We start from the raw sequence: 17,778 nt of genomic DNA, 5'->3' as shown, positions 1-17,778 counted from the left end.
GCTTCCTCCTAAACCACCGAGTGTGCGCTCACGAACTCAGGGGTCTAGGAAGGTTAATAACTAGAGTTACATCTCAAAAAGGGGTAAGATTGAAAGTGCAGTTAGAATTAGTCTGGAGAAGACTTTGAAAGTCAGGAAAATATCTATGGGAGTATAAAAACCAATAATACATGTCTTTTTCTTTAACGGATTTGTAAAACCAAATTTATGACAAACACATGGGCTAATAATCTAGTAATCTTCCTTTCTTCTGTGCAAACTTTCTTATCTATGCCATGAGATGATAGTTCACCCACCTTATTGAGATAATATATGTAAAAGCTCTCTGTAAACAAAATTTATTTTGCAACTACACCTGTAAGTTTACAAAGTACTTTCATATTATCACACACCTTATCTGCACAATGATCCTATTAAATGGGGTGACGAAGGTAAATAAAAAAAAAACACCAAACACCAATAATTATAAAGCAGGGAAGTTCCATGGCCCAAGTGACATTTTAGATTGGTGGCAACAGGTTTAGGATTACTGAAAGAGAATGGATACAGAAAACTAATGTAATACCTACTGCAATAGATCAGGTTTAAGGTAATAAAAACGTAAAGAAAGACACTAAAGAACAAGATTTTCAAATAAGATTCAAGAGAAAAATAAGGTTCTGATGTTGACAGTAACAGCAGCAGTCAGGGGAGCAAATGTTAATGAGCAACTGATGCTGAATCCAAAAATTCCAATCTGGATTAGTAACAGACTGAAGGGAAATGGTAATAAAATTGGCACTGGGCAAGGATGGAGAGACAAGTGGTAAGAGGTTTGCTGTAATTTGTTAAATATGAAATCTAAAGCAGGCATCTAGAAAGGTAGGAATAGAAAAAAGTTTGGGTCTCACTCCACATAGTTTATATATATAAAGTTCTTAAGCTCTCCAAGTAACAGAATGTAAATGGAAAAGTGAAAAGAAACCAAGGACCACTAACATTTGTAATCAAGAAAATTAGAATAGCCAACAAAGGAGATGGAAGATAGTCAAAATGAATATCAGGCCACTGAAGTATAATGAGAAAGAAGTATTGCTTTATTAGTTTCAAAAATAAACAGAGAAAGGAAGAGAGGATATAGTCAAAGAAATAATGGCTGACAATCTTACAGAATTTCTGAATGACATGGTTCCTTAGTCTGAAGAAACATAATAAGCAAGATAAATAAAAATTTATCTGAATCTAGACTTATCATAGTGGCACTGTAGAACTATAATGACAAGGAAGAAACTTCAAAAACAATCTTAAAAAAGAAGTGCTTAGAAATGAACAAAAATAAAAAGGCAACAGAAAAACCTATGACAATGGATTATTATATTCAAAGTGCTGACAGAAAATGACTGTCAACCTATAGACAGCTCAACTACCAGGAAAGGGTACAGTTAAGACTTTTCAGACATTGTCTGATTATACACTCAGAGATCCTTATGGAAAGACCTATTAAAGGACCTTAAGAAGAAGGAAAGTAAAATCAGAAAGAAAGAACAATGGGCAGGAAGCAAAAACAAAGAAAAGGCCAGTGGGCTTGATAATTAGAAAATCATTAGTTACCTTGGAGAGGGCTCTTTCAGTAGAAAGATATAGGAATATTCAATTAACTAGAAGAAAATGATAACGTATAGCATTTTCAAGGTCTGCTTTTGATTCTACTGAAAGTGATTTTACAATTAAGAACAATAAGAATATGTGTAAATGTATGTGCATATGTATGCCCGATTTTAACTTTAAAGCTATCTAAAGTACAACAATTAATTTATATTGTATTTAGGTGGTCCAGAAATACATTCAAGCTATAGCACAAATATTTTAGGATAATGAAATTTTGAGAGCACATTGTGACATTAAAAGTTTTAAGAGAAATATTCCTAAATATAAGGGTCATGTTATATATTTTATATAAATGTATCTTATGAAGATTTTACAAATAAGAAAAATAGAATATAAGACAACAACATCTTATTAAATTTTAGAAATACATTTGTTTCTTTTAGGATTTGGCAAAAGGAATAAACAAAGGATTAAAAAATGAAAAAAGAAAGTCTGAACAAACACTTACTAGAAGATATTTTATAACTTTTCTGGTCAGTACTTGATTATTTTCCAAAAGGTCATTTATAACATTAAGGAGAAAAAAGTAATTTCAAGTTTGAGTTAACCTTCCTCCAAAAAAAATGTTTCATAACTTGTATTTAATTTTACTATAGACAACACGAGTTTTACTGAATTACACAAAAAGAATGAAAGAATGGTAAACTCATAAATTCAAAACTATCTACACTATTACAATGCTTCACAGTCACGATTACATATATAGAGAATATCTTATGCCTTGTACTTATAATCTTAATTTTATGCCTTAACACAAATACATCAAATTAATTACCCAATATTTTACTGTTTGAACTTATTTTCTCATTTTCTCAATCATTTAGAGAAGGAACAAGCACACCTAACTGAATTTTGTAATATGCTTAAAGAAGAGATTCTTTGATAGTAGTAAATAAAATTCTATCCCAAATTAGTTGGTTCCTAGCCTTTGAAAAGCATTGAAAATCTTGAATTGTCAATTATACAGTATATGAAAATAAAATGTAACTGAGGGTTTGGGTAATTTGTTTAATTTTAAGGGTTTATGGGATATAATCAAGATTTAAACCAAGAGTGGAATCCAAATTTCATGACAAAAATGTAAACTGTTTAAAATCGCTTTTTTCTTAATATAGTTAAAACAATTAGAAAAACACAAATTTACACTAAATTAAACCCAGTTAAAGTAACTGTCTTACAACATTAACACTATCTAAATAAACAATATTTACATTCAATCAAAAAAGTAGCATACCATAATTAAAGTGGATTTCTCACTTCAGTTTTCCATGGTAATCAGAAATGTGAAAAGCTGACTGCAGGGACATTTTGAGGGTCATTTCAAGAACAAAGAAAAAAGCTCCATTTTCAGAGCTAAAGAAACTTAGCTATAAATCAGTGCAAATAATCTAATGTGAAAGGCTATACTAGAAGTATTCTATGTGCCATTTTAATTACCATTAGCAATGAAGAGAATATAATAAAAATCACATTTCTAAAAAAGTATCCAAAAAGCCTAACCTAATAAAAATTACTGTTGCATAAGAAACTTTGATTCCCAGTAAACTATCATGTAAGTTAAACTTGCTGAAATAACTATCTTTTTGTCACATTTAATAAAATTTCTCAAGAAAAAAGTCCTAAAATACAACTGAGAACTTAAATATTATCATTACCAAAACAGTTACTGAAAGTGAAATAAAAAATTTTGAAATAAGGCAATTAATAACCCTTGTCTTATTTATAGTATAGACAAACAATGTCTTAAATAAGACTATCAAAAATAATCTACCCTTTCAAAAGCAAATAACTTACAGTATACTCAACAGTCCCTTTAGGTTTCTGAAAAGACATTCGCCTCCCATCTTTCTTGTCTAGGGTCTTCTTTTGGCCAGTGTCTGGAGAAAAGAAAAAAAAAGGCAAAACTCTTATTAAGTTAATTTTCCTTTTAGAGTAATACAAGGACTGCTAAATAGAGCTCACTGGGCAGTTTATCTATTAGATTCACTAATAATACAGAGAATGGGATTCTCTGCTCTAAAATACAACCATCAAAACAGGAAATGTACTTCCTTTTTGCTTTATGACCTGACCAGTATGAAACACTAAAATAATTGGAAGTCAATTTAAAATATAAGCAAATGTTAGCAGAAAGGAAGTTGTTAAAAACTAAATTATGGATTTCTTCCAATACATCTAACCTGATTATAATAAATTATATTAAAAATATATATATTACTAATATCATTATTATTAACCAAACCAAGTCTGAAAAATGTAAAGGTAATTCGTAAGGGAAAAAATTGGTTCTACTTCTACAGTCCTAGTTAAAGATGAAGTCTTCTCTATCAAATTACTTTAAATAATTAAATTTCCCATTTACATGAAGTAAATTAAGATACATTTTCATTGTAAACACACTTTCACATATTTCATTCCAGAAATAGTGCCAACTATTGCTCATCAAGACATTTCACTTAAACATGTCATTACCAACAAGATTATAGTATGTTTCAGTTTAAAATTTACATTAGTATTAATCTTCTCATCTATACGTTATATAACAATGACTGCCAATCTTAAAAAACTAATAAAAAACTCAAACATGAGTATGATAGTGGGCAAAGGAAAATGCTGTTTTCACTCTCAACATCTGGCAAGATTAAAATGCTACTTTTCAAGCAAAAATTAATACTAAGCCCAAATAACCCATAAAATATCTATTTCATAGATCTCCCTCTATCCAATCTTAATGGACATTAAGCTCATACTAGAATTTACCTACCTAATTAGCTCAGCTGGGTGAATGGCTCCAATGAAGCATTAACAATGCTAATAATAATATTAATGATCAAGCCTGAGTCCCAAAAAAATTCAGTTGGCTCTGCAATGCTTCAAAAAACTGTCTTAAACCTTCCTGATCACCCAGGTTAATAACCCAAGTCACTGTTATTCATCACACAGCATCTTTATGTCTCCCGCATAGCATCTGCACAGTTTTAAGTTTCTATCTTCCACTAAACTATAAATTACAAAACACCGTGCTTGCTTTGTTCCACAATGTGTCCTCACTCTTGAACAAAGGGCCTGAGACAGGGCAAGCATCCAATCTGAATTAACTAATATTCTGCAGCAACACCTTAAACTGTACAATTCATATGTCATTAATTGACCATAAAGAAATGTAGACAAAGATTTATGGTTCATCTATTAATAGAGGAATAAATAAATAAATAAATATTCTAATTTCATACCCTATTCTAATTTCATATCCTAAATATTTAGTGAACTGTTAAAAACTGAGGGGAAAAAAAAGATTAGAAACTCAGAACGAAAAAAAAGCAAAAGATATCAGAAGATTCACAGGAGAATGTAAAAATGGCTCTTAATCATATAAACCTATGCTTAATATAACTCATAATTAGGGAAATGCAAACTTAAACTAGACTGAGATACCATTTCTCACCTACCATTTAGATAAAAATTTCACTGGCTGTAGAAAAACATTTATGGTGGGAATGCAAAATAGTAAAATTTTTATGGAAAATAGCATTATTTTTGCATATCAATACATTCTGATTTTTTTCTTCACTGAATAGCATGTATTTCAATTTTATTTTCATATAATAAAATACAACTATTTCAAATTTTAAATAGCAATTTATTTCTGCTATTTCACAAACAGCAGAGGGAACCAAAAACATTTTCGTTATTTAGACTTCTTAAAAGCAATGCAAAATTAGATTACTTTTAACTAATATATACTACTCCTTAATGGATTTTTAGGAGAAACTATAAGTCTACATACACTTACTTTGCCTAACAGTTGTTCAGTCCAGTGTTTTATAATATCCCAAGAGTTCATTAAACATTTAATCACAGTGAAGTTTGCAACTGCTCTATCATATTCAAGAATTCGCCATGGAGTACAAGTCAGAGAAAGAAAACTAATATGCCAGCTTTTCATAGTTTAAAGTTTGAAAGAAATTGAAAATACTCACTTAAATAATTTAAAATTACAAGAGACGGGTATGATTCCTCAAGGGAGGAACAACTTAAGACAGGCACAGTCACAGAGGGGCCATCAGGTGAGAAATTGGGGAAAAACAGAGGTGACGCTTAGAACCTCACCCTCCCTGTTTTGAGAGAAATCTTCTGCATCCGTGGATGTTTTGTTGCCCTTGTCTAGCTTGGATTAATACTTAGTCTATATGCACACACCTGATCTTCTACATTTGCCCTCTTACAGCACTAAACTATGTTTTCTACCTTTATCTTGCATCTACCTACCACTTCAGCATTTTATTAAAAATAATAATAATAATAATAATAATAATAATAATAATAAGGGAGAAATGTGGGATTCACATATAAATCAAGTATAAAAATCAAATGAATAATCATAATTGACCTGATTGTTTATAGTTCATGATGTGTGATCAAAACCGAAAGTTTCTGTGATGACTGCCCTTGCACTGTTCACCATGAAAGAACTTATTCACTATGTAAGAACTTGTTCACCATGTAAAAACTTGTTCGTTATGCTTCAGAAGATTGGAGACTGTTGAGAATTAGGCTTGGGGTTGATTAATGATTGTGCATTGAGTCCCCTATACAGAATTTTATTGTTGTTAACAACCATACAACCATATGATCAATAAATATGAGAGATGCACTCAAAAAAAAAAAAAAAAAACCTAGCTTTTTCCCTTACACCTTCAACTATGAAGTGCATTCTACTCAGAAGTCTAGTAAATTGTAGCACTTTCTAAGGTGTATATGATAACTGATCTCAGACTGAAAACAAACTAAATATCCTTAAATAACTATTTATAAACTTGGGTAAATAAATTCTCTAATGCATACTCAACTGCATCAATAAATTTACTATATTCTCTTTTAAACACTTTATGTAATTTCCTCTAACAAGTAAACCCTTGTAAGAACTTAACTCTAATAAATACATTACAATAGTATTAAATATAATGAATGTTAACTTCTCTGAAACATTCCAGTGCTTTCTAAATTTAGCCAACTACTTGTACCTTTCAACTTAAAATCACAAGCCAAAAAACAATTAAACAAGTATTCATTTTAAATCAGATTCACAAGACTAATTTGTATGTGTTCTAATATGCCTAATTCTTTGAAATGGGACAAATATTCCAAAGACCAACTATAATGATTTCCCCCTAAACTTAATATAAAAATATTAATCTTAAGCATTTAATAAATTTCACTATTTCCATATTTATTTCTAACTTTACAGTGGATAAAAGACTTACCTCCCTAAGTAGTGATTCTCAAAGTGTGCTCCCCAGACTAGCAACATCAGCATTACTTGGGGAAATTGTTAGAAATGCAAATTATGGAGCTCAACCCAGAAGTACTGAATCAGAGACCCTGGGGCAGGGGCCCAACATTTTTGTTTTAATGAGCTGTTCAGGTGATTCTGAGGCATACTAAAGCTTGACAATCACTGCATTATTACAGCCTCAACTACTCAGGTACTTTTGTCCTAAAACACAAATGTAAAGGACTTCAAACAACCTGGAGATGATTGGTAGTTCTAAAATAGGCAAATCTACCTAATCCTTGAGAACCACTGGACTAAGAAAACAATATGAGCTCAAATTAACCATCAGAGCAGACTGAGGTTATTTTTCAAGAGTTTTCTCCCCTGTGCTGCCCCCCGTTTAGGAAATGAGACTCAGACTGCATACATGTAGGATTATCTTCTTCCACCACTGATCAATACTGGTTTCCTTAATAGTCACTTCACCAATTGGTTCTCCAAATGCTTTAGAGTCACTTGGTCTTTCCTGGGTTCATGACAAATTAATATCTAACTCTCCTGCATTTATGGGTAATCCACATCTGCAGTTTCCAACCTAAAATATATTTAATTTCTCTAACACCTTCATTGGATTTTTCATTTTCAGCTCATTTTATCATCTTTCTAACTCTAAAGAAATTTCAATGACAATCCATTCTTTTACCTAATTTAACTTGTTTTAACTTCAACATCATTGTCACAAGCTGAAAGGGCATAAGAAACACAACATCATACACGAAAGAACTCTGCATTTTTCTCACATTTTTTTTTCTGACAGGACAATAACTCTTAGAAATACAAAGATAACATACAAATGAATTCTACAGCCATTTTCTTTGCTCAGTTTCTTCATCAGGAAAACAGGATAATAATATATATAATATATAATAATAGTATATATTTTACAAAGTTGTTACTAGGATTAAATGTAAGTAGTTGCTAGTGCCTGCCCCACAGAAAATGTTCTTAGCAGACATAATTCTTGTCATTTCCCCCTCAAAGATAATGTTTTAATTGCTAAAAGTAAATGGAAATTTAAATAGGACTATGATGTGTTTAAAGTATACTATCACCAAATGGGAAAACAACTGACATAACAGGACAGTTTATGATAAAACCTATCCTACAATAAGATGAGACTCTAAGCTTATTAAATTCATTTATTTACAATTATTTATTAGCATTCAATCTAGAAAAGTGATTACTTTTAAAGGCTACACAGTATAGCCTTATGGTCATACTCGCAAACAAGAGCTAAACTCAAGATCCAAAAGAAATTTTTTGAATCAAATCATTATTACTCTTTAAGCAGAAATAAGAATTGTATCATGTTTTCTCTGTAATTGTTATTAACATTCAACTTACTGAAGTACAAATATAAGCTCTTAGCTTTTTCCCTTACACCTTCAATGGTGCGATAAGCTCCTTAATGTGTCTAAGTCCCAATTACGGTTTTCCCTAAAGGGACTACAATGTTGGAGTCTACAAACACTAAAGAGCAAAAGCAACCATGTTGGAGGAGTAAAGGCATCAGTTAACACTAACAGCCTGTTAAATTGTATACAGGAGTAAAATCAGAAACATTTGACCATAATTTTATCTGGCACATCCTTAATGTGTCAAAAGTAAAACTATTTCATCATCATCATTACTAGGCATGAAGGGTGAGGGGCAAGACCACTAAGCTACAAATGGGATCCTGAAGTGCAGCCAATCTACAAGTAAGTGTATGTACAAGTAATACTGCTAAAATACACAGTGTTAGTGAAAGGAAAGGAGCAACACATAGCAGCAATTCACCGGAGAGTTCCGCTTTATTAGGGAAAGGTGCTGGGTTATATAGGAAGGGGCATGAATTGATTGAGGTGTCACTTCTATGGGGCTGGTGGCTGTTGGCTAGGTGCTGGGATTGGGAGGGGAGCAAGAGGTGATTGGGCTTCAGGTGGCGCCGGCGGGAACCAAGGACCCCGAAAAGAAGCCGTAAGTTTGCCATCTTACTGGTGGGGGCCCTTCATTCCCCCCTTTCTCCTCTATAGGGTTGTAGACGTTGCTTTCTCTCTGGCTGCTTCCTGCTGAACAGGGGTGGAGAAGGGAGTGAGGGCTTGAGGATTGGGAGGAAAGGGTTGATAGGATTCCCCACAGTAAGGATGAGTAGATGTGGACTTCTTCAGGTTTGGAAATCAATGAAGGTTCCCTGTAACTATACGTTGGCTAAGAGGATATGGGTGTCAGGAGCTAGGCGTCTGTGGCCATTGTTTCCAGGAACAGTTTCCAGTGGAGAGAGGGGTCCATCTCAGCGTGTGGTGAGGAGGTCACGTGAGGGTGAGGGATCTTCTGTGGCCAGAAGCTGGTAGTTGCTGAGTAAAAGCTGGTTGAAAGCTTGATTAGAGATTTTTCTGACTTGGGATTTGATGAACTTTATTATACAGGGTAAGAAGAGACAGACGAGAAAAATGACTATTATGGGGCCTGCAATGGGCCAGACCCAGGTAAGGAGGGGGTTTGTTAGTACTGAAGAGAATGGGTTGGAATTGGAAGCAGAGTGGAGACTGGAGGCAAGGTCGGTGAGTTTGGTAATGTCAGTTTCTACAATGCCGGATTCGTTGATGTAATAGCAGCACTCTTCTCAGAGGAAGACGCAGGTGCCGCCCTTCTTGGCTGTAAGCAGATCTAGGGCCCGCTGGTTTTGAAGGGTGACCTTAGCTAGCGAAGTGACCTGTCTCTGAAGAGAGGCTAGAGAATCGGCAGTGGATGTCAGGGCTCCCTCAAGTTTGGCGTTGAGATCTCTAACTGCCCATAGAGAGTGACTCAAGGCTTCTCCTGAAAACCCTGCCCCAATGGCTGAGGTGATCAAAGAGCTACTGACCATGATGGGTAGGAAAGCAGCTCTTTTTGTGCGTGAGGGCAAGGGAGGTTGGAGCTCAAGATATTCTGCCATGCTGTAAAGTGTTAACTGTGGGATTAGGGTGACGAGAATGCAGGGTGTATCAGAGTTGAGAGGCAGTGAGTTGAAAAGACTGCCATTACACTAAAAGAAGTGTCCCGGTTGCGTAAAACTCTTAGAGCCGGAGGTAGGGGTGTAGATAGGCAGTGAAGTGCGCTGGAGGGGGGGGAGTCGGGCCTACACAGTGGTGGATGGTGAGATTATCTGCGTATTCTGGTTCCCATAGGGGTATGCCTGCCAGAGGGCAGAGGGGTTGTCTTTCTGCATGGAAGGAGTAGTTGGAAATATTAAGGGGCACGGCGGCCAGCAGTGGGCACTGTAGTGATGCACACAAGAAACAATTGGCGGTGTTAAGGGTGTGGTTGAGAAAGATGGTGGTGTCCTGAATGAGCTGTAACGAAGAGTAGAAGAAATGAGAAGAGGGGCGGGGATAAGAAGATGAAGAGGCGCCGTCAAGAGTTTGGATAATGACTTTTTCGGAATGTCTGCTATCTGATGCAACTTGAGAGATCTGGGAATGAGAGGGAACATACTTTTGAGAGATATGAAGGGTACCGTGGGGGGTCGAGAAACCCCCCGTAGTAAACTGAGGCTGTGACTCTGGCGGCCCATCGAGAGTCCCAGGGATCTGGGATTGATAAGGAGAATGAGCCGTTGGGATATTTCATGAAACGGTTGGAGGAGTAATACTGTGGGTACTGGAAGTTACTCATGTAGTGAATGGCACAAGACTAGTAGGGACATCTCCTGTAGGTGTCTGGCCATCGCCTGCAATAGGATTGTTTTTGGTCATAGAGGAAGCAGAGGTAGGGAGAATAAGGGTAGCTGCTAGTGAACACTTCAGTGGAGGGAGGAAAGTGGAGGTATAAAGGCTCAGAGCAGCTTTTCAGAGGGCAGTCTGGTGTGGCAATGAGGGCAGTAACTTTTGTTTGATGCTGTGTGTAAGTCTCTCTGACTTTCAATCGTCATACAAAGGAGGCTGGGGTTGTGGGGAAGACAATAGGAATGAGGAAAAAAAGTGAGAGAGCAGTAAAGGAGGAAAAAGTCATGATTCGGGTATAGATGGCAAAGGGGTGAATGGGATTTTGGAGGAAAGAGGACAGTAAGGTCAGGAGTCTGGAGGGAGGGAGAGTCTATAAACTTCTGTAGGTTAAGAGATCTTTTAGGTGATGTGGGGACAGAATGGTAAGGGGCGCCCTGAATGTCAGTTTATGAGCTGCCTTCTGCAAGACCTGTCTAGCGGCTAATGCTCGTAGGCAGGGGGCCCATCTCTGAACTGTGGGGTCTAATTGCTTGGAGAGATAAGCTACTGGGGCAAAGGATGGGCCATAATATTGGCCTAGGACTCTTAGAGCTTGACTGGACCTCTCATGAATGTATAATGAGAAGGGCTTCGACAAATCAGGAAGATGGAGAGCTGGGGCTTCTACAAGGGCTTGACAGAGCTTAATGAAGGAGTGTCGGGGTGAGGAGGACAATGGTTTTTTGGGGGGTGCTCTTGCTGAGGTTGTATAGGGGTCTTTTCAACAGGGAGCAGGGAGAAGTTAGGGATCTACGTTTTAAAATATCTAGCCAGGCTTAGAAAGGGCCTAGAAAGGAAAGGATTTCTGTCTTGGTTTTGGGAATGGGCAGGTCAGAGAGGAGCCATTTTCTGTCTAAGGTAATGGACTTTCTTTGTTGAGATAGAAGGAATCTGAGGTAAGTGACAGGAGGGGAAGAGAGTTGAGCTTTGACGGGGGATACTCGGTAACTTCTGGAAGCTAGAAGGTTAAGTAGGGAGGCAGTGTCAAGTTGAGACTGTTCCCACGAGAGACTGCAGAGTAGAAGATTGTCTATGTATTATAAGGTGGGCTTGGAGTGATCATGATGAAACTGTTTGAGGTCCTGAGCTAGGACCTGTCTAAAAATATGGGGACTATCTCGGAAGCTTTGTGGCAAAACTGTCCAAGTGAGTTGTTCAGAATGTCTTGTGTATGGGTCCGTCCAGGTGAAGATGAAAAAATCTTGGGAGCAGGGGTCTAGAGGGATAGAAAAATGGGTCCTTGAGATCTAGGACTGAGAAGTAGGACTGAGATCTAGGGATGCTGAGGCTGTATGGATTTGGAACTAAGGGATGGATAGGGACAATGGCTATGTTGATGAGGCGAAGGTCTTGGACAAGGTGGAAAGATCCGTTGGTTTTTTTAACAGCTAATATGGGGGTATTAAATGGGGAGTGAGTGGGTCTGAGGTAATTTTTAAGAGATCTTGAATGATGGGTTGGAGGCCTATGAGGGCTGAAGTGGTTAGGGGGTATTGGGCCTGACAGATATACTGAGAGGGGTCACATAATTTGATAGAGGCAGGGGGACATAGGGCTACGGAGGGGCTTGTAATGTCCCAAACTTTGGGATTTACAGGGTGTATGAGGGCAGAACCGGAGCTTTCATTGGGTAGAGGGGGGTCGTCAGCTATGAGGGCCATCAGAAAGGGAGTACTGGGGGCTGTGGGAGTGGATATAGTTATGGAAACGTGGAGGAGGGAAAGGATGTCTTGTCCTAGTAAAGGGATGGGACACTGGGGCATAACCAGGAAGGAGTGGGAGAAAGGTATGGGATTGTCTAGGATTGTGTATAAAAAAGGGGGGGGGTTTGAATGGGAGAATCTGTTTACCTCCTACCCCGACTATAGGAGTAATGGCTGGCGTGGTAGGGCCCCGGTATTCTCGCAAGACTGAGAAGGTGGCTCCTGTATCTAGGAGGAAGGAGATGGGGTGACCGTCTACTGTTAAAGTAACCCTGGGCTGTTTGGTGATGGAAATGGTCGGGCAAGAAGCCCCCAGGCCCCATCAATCTTCTTCTGCCAGCCCCACTACGGCGGGCTTAGGATGGGGGTTGTTCGTCCAGCCTCCCCTTTGGGTGGTTGGGCAATCAGACCCCCAGTGGCCCTTTTTGTGGCATCTGGGGCATGGGGTGGTAGGAGATCTGGGGAAGGGGCACGCCCTTGACCAATGTCCCTCTTTTCCGAACTTGAAACAAGCTCCTGGGGGGGCTTGTTTGTAGAGGGGCGCCCAGGTTGTGGTTTTATCAGCTGGCCAACATCTGGAAATTGGCCTGATCAGCCTTTTGTTTACGGCGTTCTTTCTCCTCCTCCCGGTTATGGAAGACTTTAAAGGCCACTGTTAGGATCTCAGTCTGTGGGGTAGTGGGGCCCTGTTCTAACTTTTTGAGTTTAGCTTTAATGTCGGGGTAGCTTTGAGCTAGGAAGTATGTCACAAGGACATGTCTTCCTTTAGGTGTTTCTGGGTTTAGGCTGGTATACTGTAATAGGGCTTGAGTGAGTCTAAGAACTTGGAGGGGGTTTCATCTCTCTTTTGAATTATGTCTTGGAGCTTTTGAAAATTGACTACTTTACGAGCTGCCTTTTTCAGACCTGCTATTAAGCAGGAGGCAAAAATATCTCGAGAGCGGAGACCTACGGCGGTGTTATAATTCCAGTGTGGGTCTTGTTCGGGGACAGCAGTGGGGCTAGGGGGATAGGTGGGGTCAGTCCTGTGGGTTTCGGTAGCGTGTGTTTGGGCGAAGTCCCAAACTCGTCTATGCTCTTCAGGGAGGAGAGTATTGGCCAGGAGCATGAAAATGTCATGATGCGTGAGGCTGTAAGACTGGAGGGTCCATTGAAACTCCCTGATGTATGTCGTGGGATCAGTGGAAAAGGAACTTAGGCATTTTTCTAGTTGGGTAAATCTCCTAAATGCCTTTGGATCCTGCTACCTCCAGGAGGGGGTGATAATTTTGGCAGGCTCTCGGGACCAAGTCTGAGGGGGACTGAAGGGTTCTGGCTCAGTCTGTGGAGGAGTGACGTGGTCTAGCTGCGCCTATTCAAGCAGGTCCTGAAGTGCAGAAGGGGGGCAAAGAAAACAAAGAAAGATAGAATCAGACCCACGTGTTGCCAGCCTGCAGCCCAGCTGCTTGCCTCTGCTGCTTTAGTTAGGCTTGAACTCATGACTCTGAGGTTAAGAGTCCCATGCTCTACTAATTGAGCTACAGCAGGGCTCCAGTTAATTGCTTATGGAATGCGTTGTTTTCTATTCCTGCCACATCGGCAAGTGGGGGAAAGGCATAGCTAGAAGCAGGGGCGGTGTTTCTACACATCTTTAAGGTCTCCCTATTTTCAGAGTGAGGAGTTTTGGCAAGATATGTTTTTGTGGACAGATAACTTCTAAGGACTGAACCGGTTTTTGTTTAGCTTGTGCTTTCCCATGCTGCGTTCAGACATGGGGGGAGGTGCTTTCCCATTCTCTCAACAAACATGTGAGAAGACAAAGGTGGTCCCTAACAGGGGAGAAACAGGTGATGAGGGCAAAGACGGAGGAGGCCCTTGGGACCTAGTTAAAGGGGGGGCTGAAAGGCTCAGGCTTAATCTGCGGGGGACGAAGGCGGAGAAGGTGAGATGGGGAGGAGATGGTGGGGGAGGAGGAAGAAGGGCTGTTGTAGGAGAAGAAGGGGAAGGGGAAGGGAGTGAACGGGAGGTTTCTGCGGGGGCAGTGGCTTGCAGGCTAGGAGAACTTGGGAGGGGGCTGGGGGAGGAGGAGGCGGAAAGCTTCGATATAGGGAATCTCCTTCCATTTTTTCAGGCGCTGGCAGTAGTTAAAAAGATCGTGAGTGATGTTAGGATCAAGAGTTCCCCCTGCGGGCCATTGGTTGTTATTGTCTAGGGGGTATGTTGGCCAATCTTGGGAGCAATATTTACGGAGAAGTTTTGGTTTTATATCAGGCGTCAGGGAGAGGGTAGCCAGATGCTTAAGCAGGCATTCAAGAGGTGAACTTTCAGGGAGGGATGAGGAGGCTCCTATGGCTAAAGGACAGAGGAGGAGACAAACAGGGGAAGACGAACGGAGATCCTTGGACTGGAATCAGACCGCAAGGAGACAAAGGGCATCCCCGATGATCCTTGGTGGTCTGTGGAAACTCGTATACGAGTCGGAATTTCTTAGGAAGTGTGGGTCGTCACCCAGACTTCCCTAAGAAGGCAGAGTGCCGGAGTCACAAGGTACCTAGCGCTAGGCGTTTTCGGCGGAGGAGGGGGGAAAAGGGAGCGTTCTCATCTACAAAGGAGTCACCTCGTTTATGGCTGTTGGAGGGGGGTGCCTGAGAGTTGGCCGCAGCCGTGAAGGCCTGAGGCGGGGATTTATGACTGTCGGAGGAGGGGCCTGAGCGTCCGCCGCAGCCGTAAAGGCTTGAGGCGGGGATTTATGGCTGTTGGAGGAGGGGCCTGAGGGTCCGCCACAGCCGTGAAGGCCTGAGGCGGGGAGAGTTCCCTCCTCATCCCCGAGCGTCAGGGCCTTGCCGGACTATCACGGTCAATGGCACTGCGATAGCTCTGGGAAGAGTGGCCCACCCCGGGGAAATTTTGCTTAAAAACTTTCAGCACTGATGGAAGGGATGGTGAATGCGTTTATGACTGTTGGAGGAGGGGCCTGAGGGTCCACCGCAGCCGTAAAGGCTTGAGGCGGGGATTTATGGCTGTTGGAGGGACCTGAGGGTCCGCCACAGCCGTGAAGGCCTGAGGCGGGGAGAGTTCCCTCCTCATCCCCGAGCGTCAGGGCCTTGCCGGACAATCACGGTCAATGGCACTGCGATAGCTCGGGAAGAGTGGCCCACTCCGGGGGGAAAACTTACCTAAAGGCCAGAGAGGAGTGGTGAGTGTGATGAGCCAGCGCCGGAAAAAGAGGATGAGGGCAAGCTGCTGCTGGTGTCGGGGGGAAGACGGGGCCCAGTTGGGGTGTCCCGTCTCCCGGGTTTCGGCACCAATGAAAGGAAAGGAGCGACACATAGCCGCAATTCACCGGAGAGTTCCGCTTTATTAGGGAAAGGTGCTGGGTTATATAGGAAGGGGCATGAATTGATTGAGGTGTCACTTCTATGGGGCTGGTGGCTGTTGGCTAGGTGCTGGGATTGGGAGGGGGGGAGAGGTGATTGGGCTTCAGGTGGTGCCGGCAGGAACTGAGGACCCCAAAGAGAAGCCGGAAGTTTGCCATCTTACTGGTGGGGGCCCTTCAGTTAGGCTGGAGGAAGGAAAAACAAGGACATGCAAACAGAACAGAGAGATGCCATAGGGGGAGAACAGACCAGACCCCAAGTCCATGCCTTATATGGAAAGCGGACAGCTCTTCCTGAATTCCATCCTTCTGATATGCCAACTAAGACCCAGATGTCAGCCTCCTCCCTCTTGGAAGGAAAAAAAGTTTCTAGTTGTCTATTATGTCACCTTTAGCCAATCATACCTCTCCACACCCCCTAGGATATCTTGCCCACTCCTCCCCCACCTAATCCCTTATAAGCCCCCACCTCCCTGACTGGGTGTGACTTCCCCGGCCTGTAGTACCAAGACCGCGGAACATCACTTGGGAGCGGCATTCAAATAAACTACCTGGCCCTTTGTTGCCTCTCTTCGCCTGCTTATTTCGGCTAAAATTTATCTTACACACAGGACATTTTAAAGAACTGAAGGGTGACAGATAATAGGAAACATAAGATGCTGTTACAAAAATCTAAAATAAGGGTGGTCACAAGCTGAAAGGGCGTAAGAAATCCTTCAAACAGATTGACAGATATTCATTCTGAAGCACACAAATGCAAGGAAAAACTCTATAGCCAAAATCCGTCTGGTAGACAGCTGCAAAGAAGGGAGTTCTAATTTTAAGTAAAGGCTGGATAGAAATTAGTAATTGTTTTTTTTTTTTACCTTTATACACACATGTTGCTTCCCAAATAAGTCAAGGAAGGAGTCTTAGGAAGCTTACTCTAAGGATGGCAGGGGGTGATCAAATTACTGCTGGGGGACTTAATTCTTGAATTATCTTCAAAGCTCTGTAAGTATAACTTCATAGACCTACAATGTTTTTACCCTCAAATTCTATTTTCTAGCTTTAGCACCCATCATTTTCACCAGTTTTGTTTTAAATGAAAATTGTTGATTCTCTAGAATTGAGAACCTTTGAGATCATTAAATCAGCACATTTACAAATGAGAAAACACGAGGCCCAAAGAGACTAAATAATTTGTACAAATTCTTTCAGCAAGTAATACTAGGACATACTTTGCCCAACTGACTGTCATCATACCTGAGACATCACAAGGGCTCACTAACTTATGTCAGAGATTTGGGGACACCATGAATATTAAATACTGTGTCATGAGTTCATAAAGCAGCCTCAATAGAAGAGGAATTTTGAAGCTGCTATTCTGAAAGAGTGTCAGATATAGCAGTTTGCTCAATAAATGTTTTTGAATGAATGAATAACATGTACATATTCAGGCATATTTATTAAAATATTGATCATATTCCTTCTTGGTTAAGTTACACATATTTCACAATTCTCCATCTATCTAAAGGCTGGCGACATACCAGCTGTTTTCAATTACACTACTTAAGACTCACCGAAAAAAAAACTTCATTCAAACGCTTTAAAGTTCTGGTCCTCATTCTTGCCCCCGCCTCCTTTAAGAAGATTCTGCAACTCGTTAATGTTCTGCAGAGCAGAAACCAAATATCCACGTTTTTCATTTTCTAATTCCATAAACAGGAATTCTAAAGACATTTTATGTAAAGTGAGGGAAAATTACTAAAAGGGACCATGCTAAAACTAGAGTTTCAAGTTTCTTCAAACCTTAAATCACACACCTACACACACAGATCAATAAACGTCCTCATGGTGTCACTGCTTTAAAATGAATGGCAGGATGTGAGATTGTGGATAGGTGCTTTCTCTACTTTCTAAACTCGCTAATACGTTTACTCTCGTAATACCAAAATGAGTACTAAAACAAGTAGCAAAAATAAAACAGAAATAATAGGAGAGGCCTGCCACTTATTAGACGAAGCCAATGGC

At 40.1% G+C, this 17,778-nt stretch overlaps 1 protein-coding gene and 1 long non-coding RNA gene across 6 annotated transcripts in view; both read right to left on the bottom strand.

Annotated features, from left to right (window-relative positions):
- Window positions 1-17,778, bottom strand: part of OXR1 (oxidation resistance 1) — a 481,493-nt gene that overhangs the window by 77,251 nt on the left and 386,464 nt on the right. For all 5 annotated transcript variants that reach the window (XM_073229956.1, XM_073229957.1, XM_073229958.1 and 2 more), the window contains one exon: window positions 3,442-3,524. In XM_073229956.1, the coding sequence (XP_073086057.1) occupies window positions 3,442-3,524 (83 nt within the window). The remainder of the gene's footprint in view (window positions 1-3,441; window positions 3,525-17,778) is intronic.
- LOC140847976 (uncharacterized) lies at window positions 15,724-17,421 on the bottom strand. The gene is made up of 2 exons (XR_012128358.1): window positions 17,328-17,421; window positions 15,724-15,951 (listed from the first exon to the last, which is right to left on the bottom strand). It is a non-coding gene; the product is annotated as an uncharacterized lncRNA (long non-coding RNA).

The sequence above is a fragment of the Manis javanica genome, chromosome 2 (genome assembly GCF_040802235.1).
Source record: "Manis javanica isolate MJ-LG chromosome 2, MJ_LKY, whole genome shotgun sequence".
NCBI lineage: Eukaryota > Metazoa > Chordata > Mammalia > Pholidota > Manidae > Manis > Manis javanica.
This window is presented reverse-complemented; position numbering and strand designations above follow the sequence as displayed.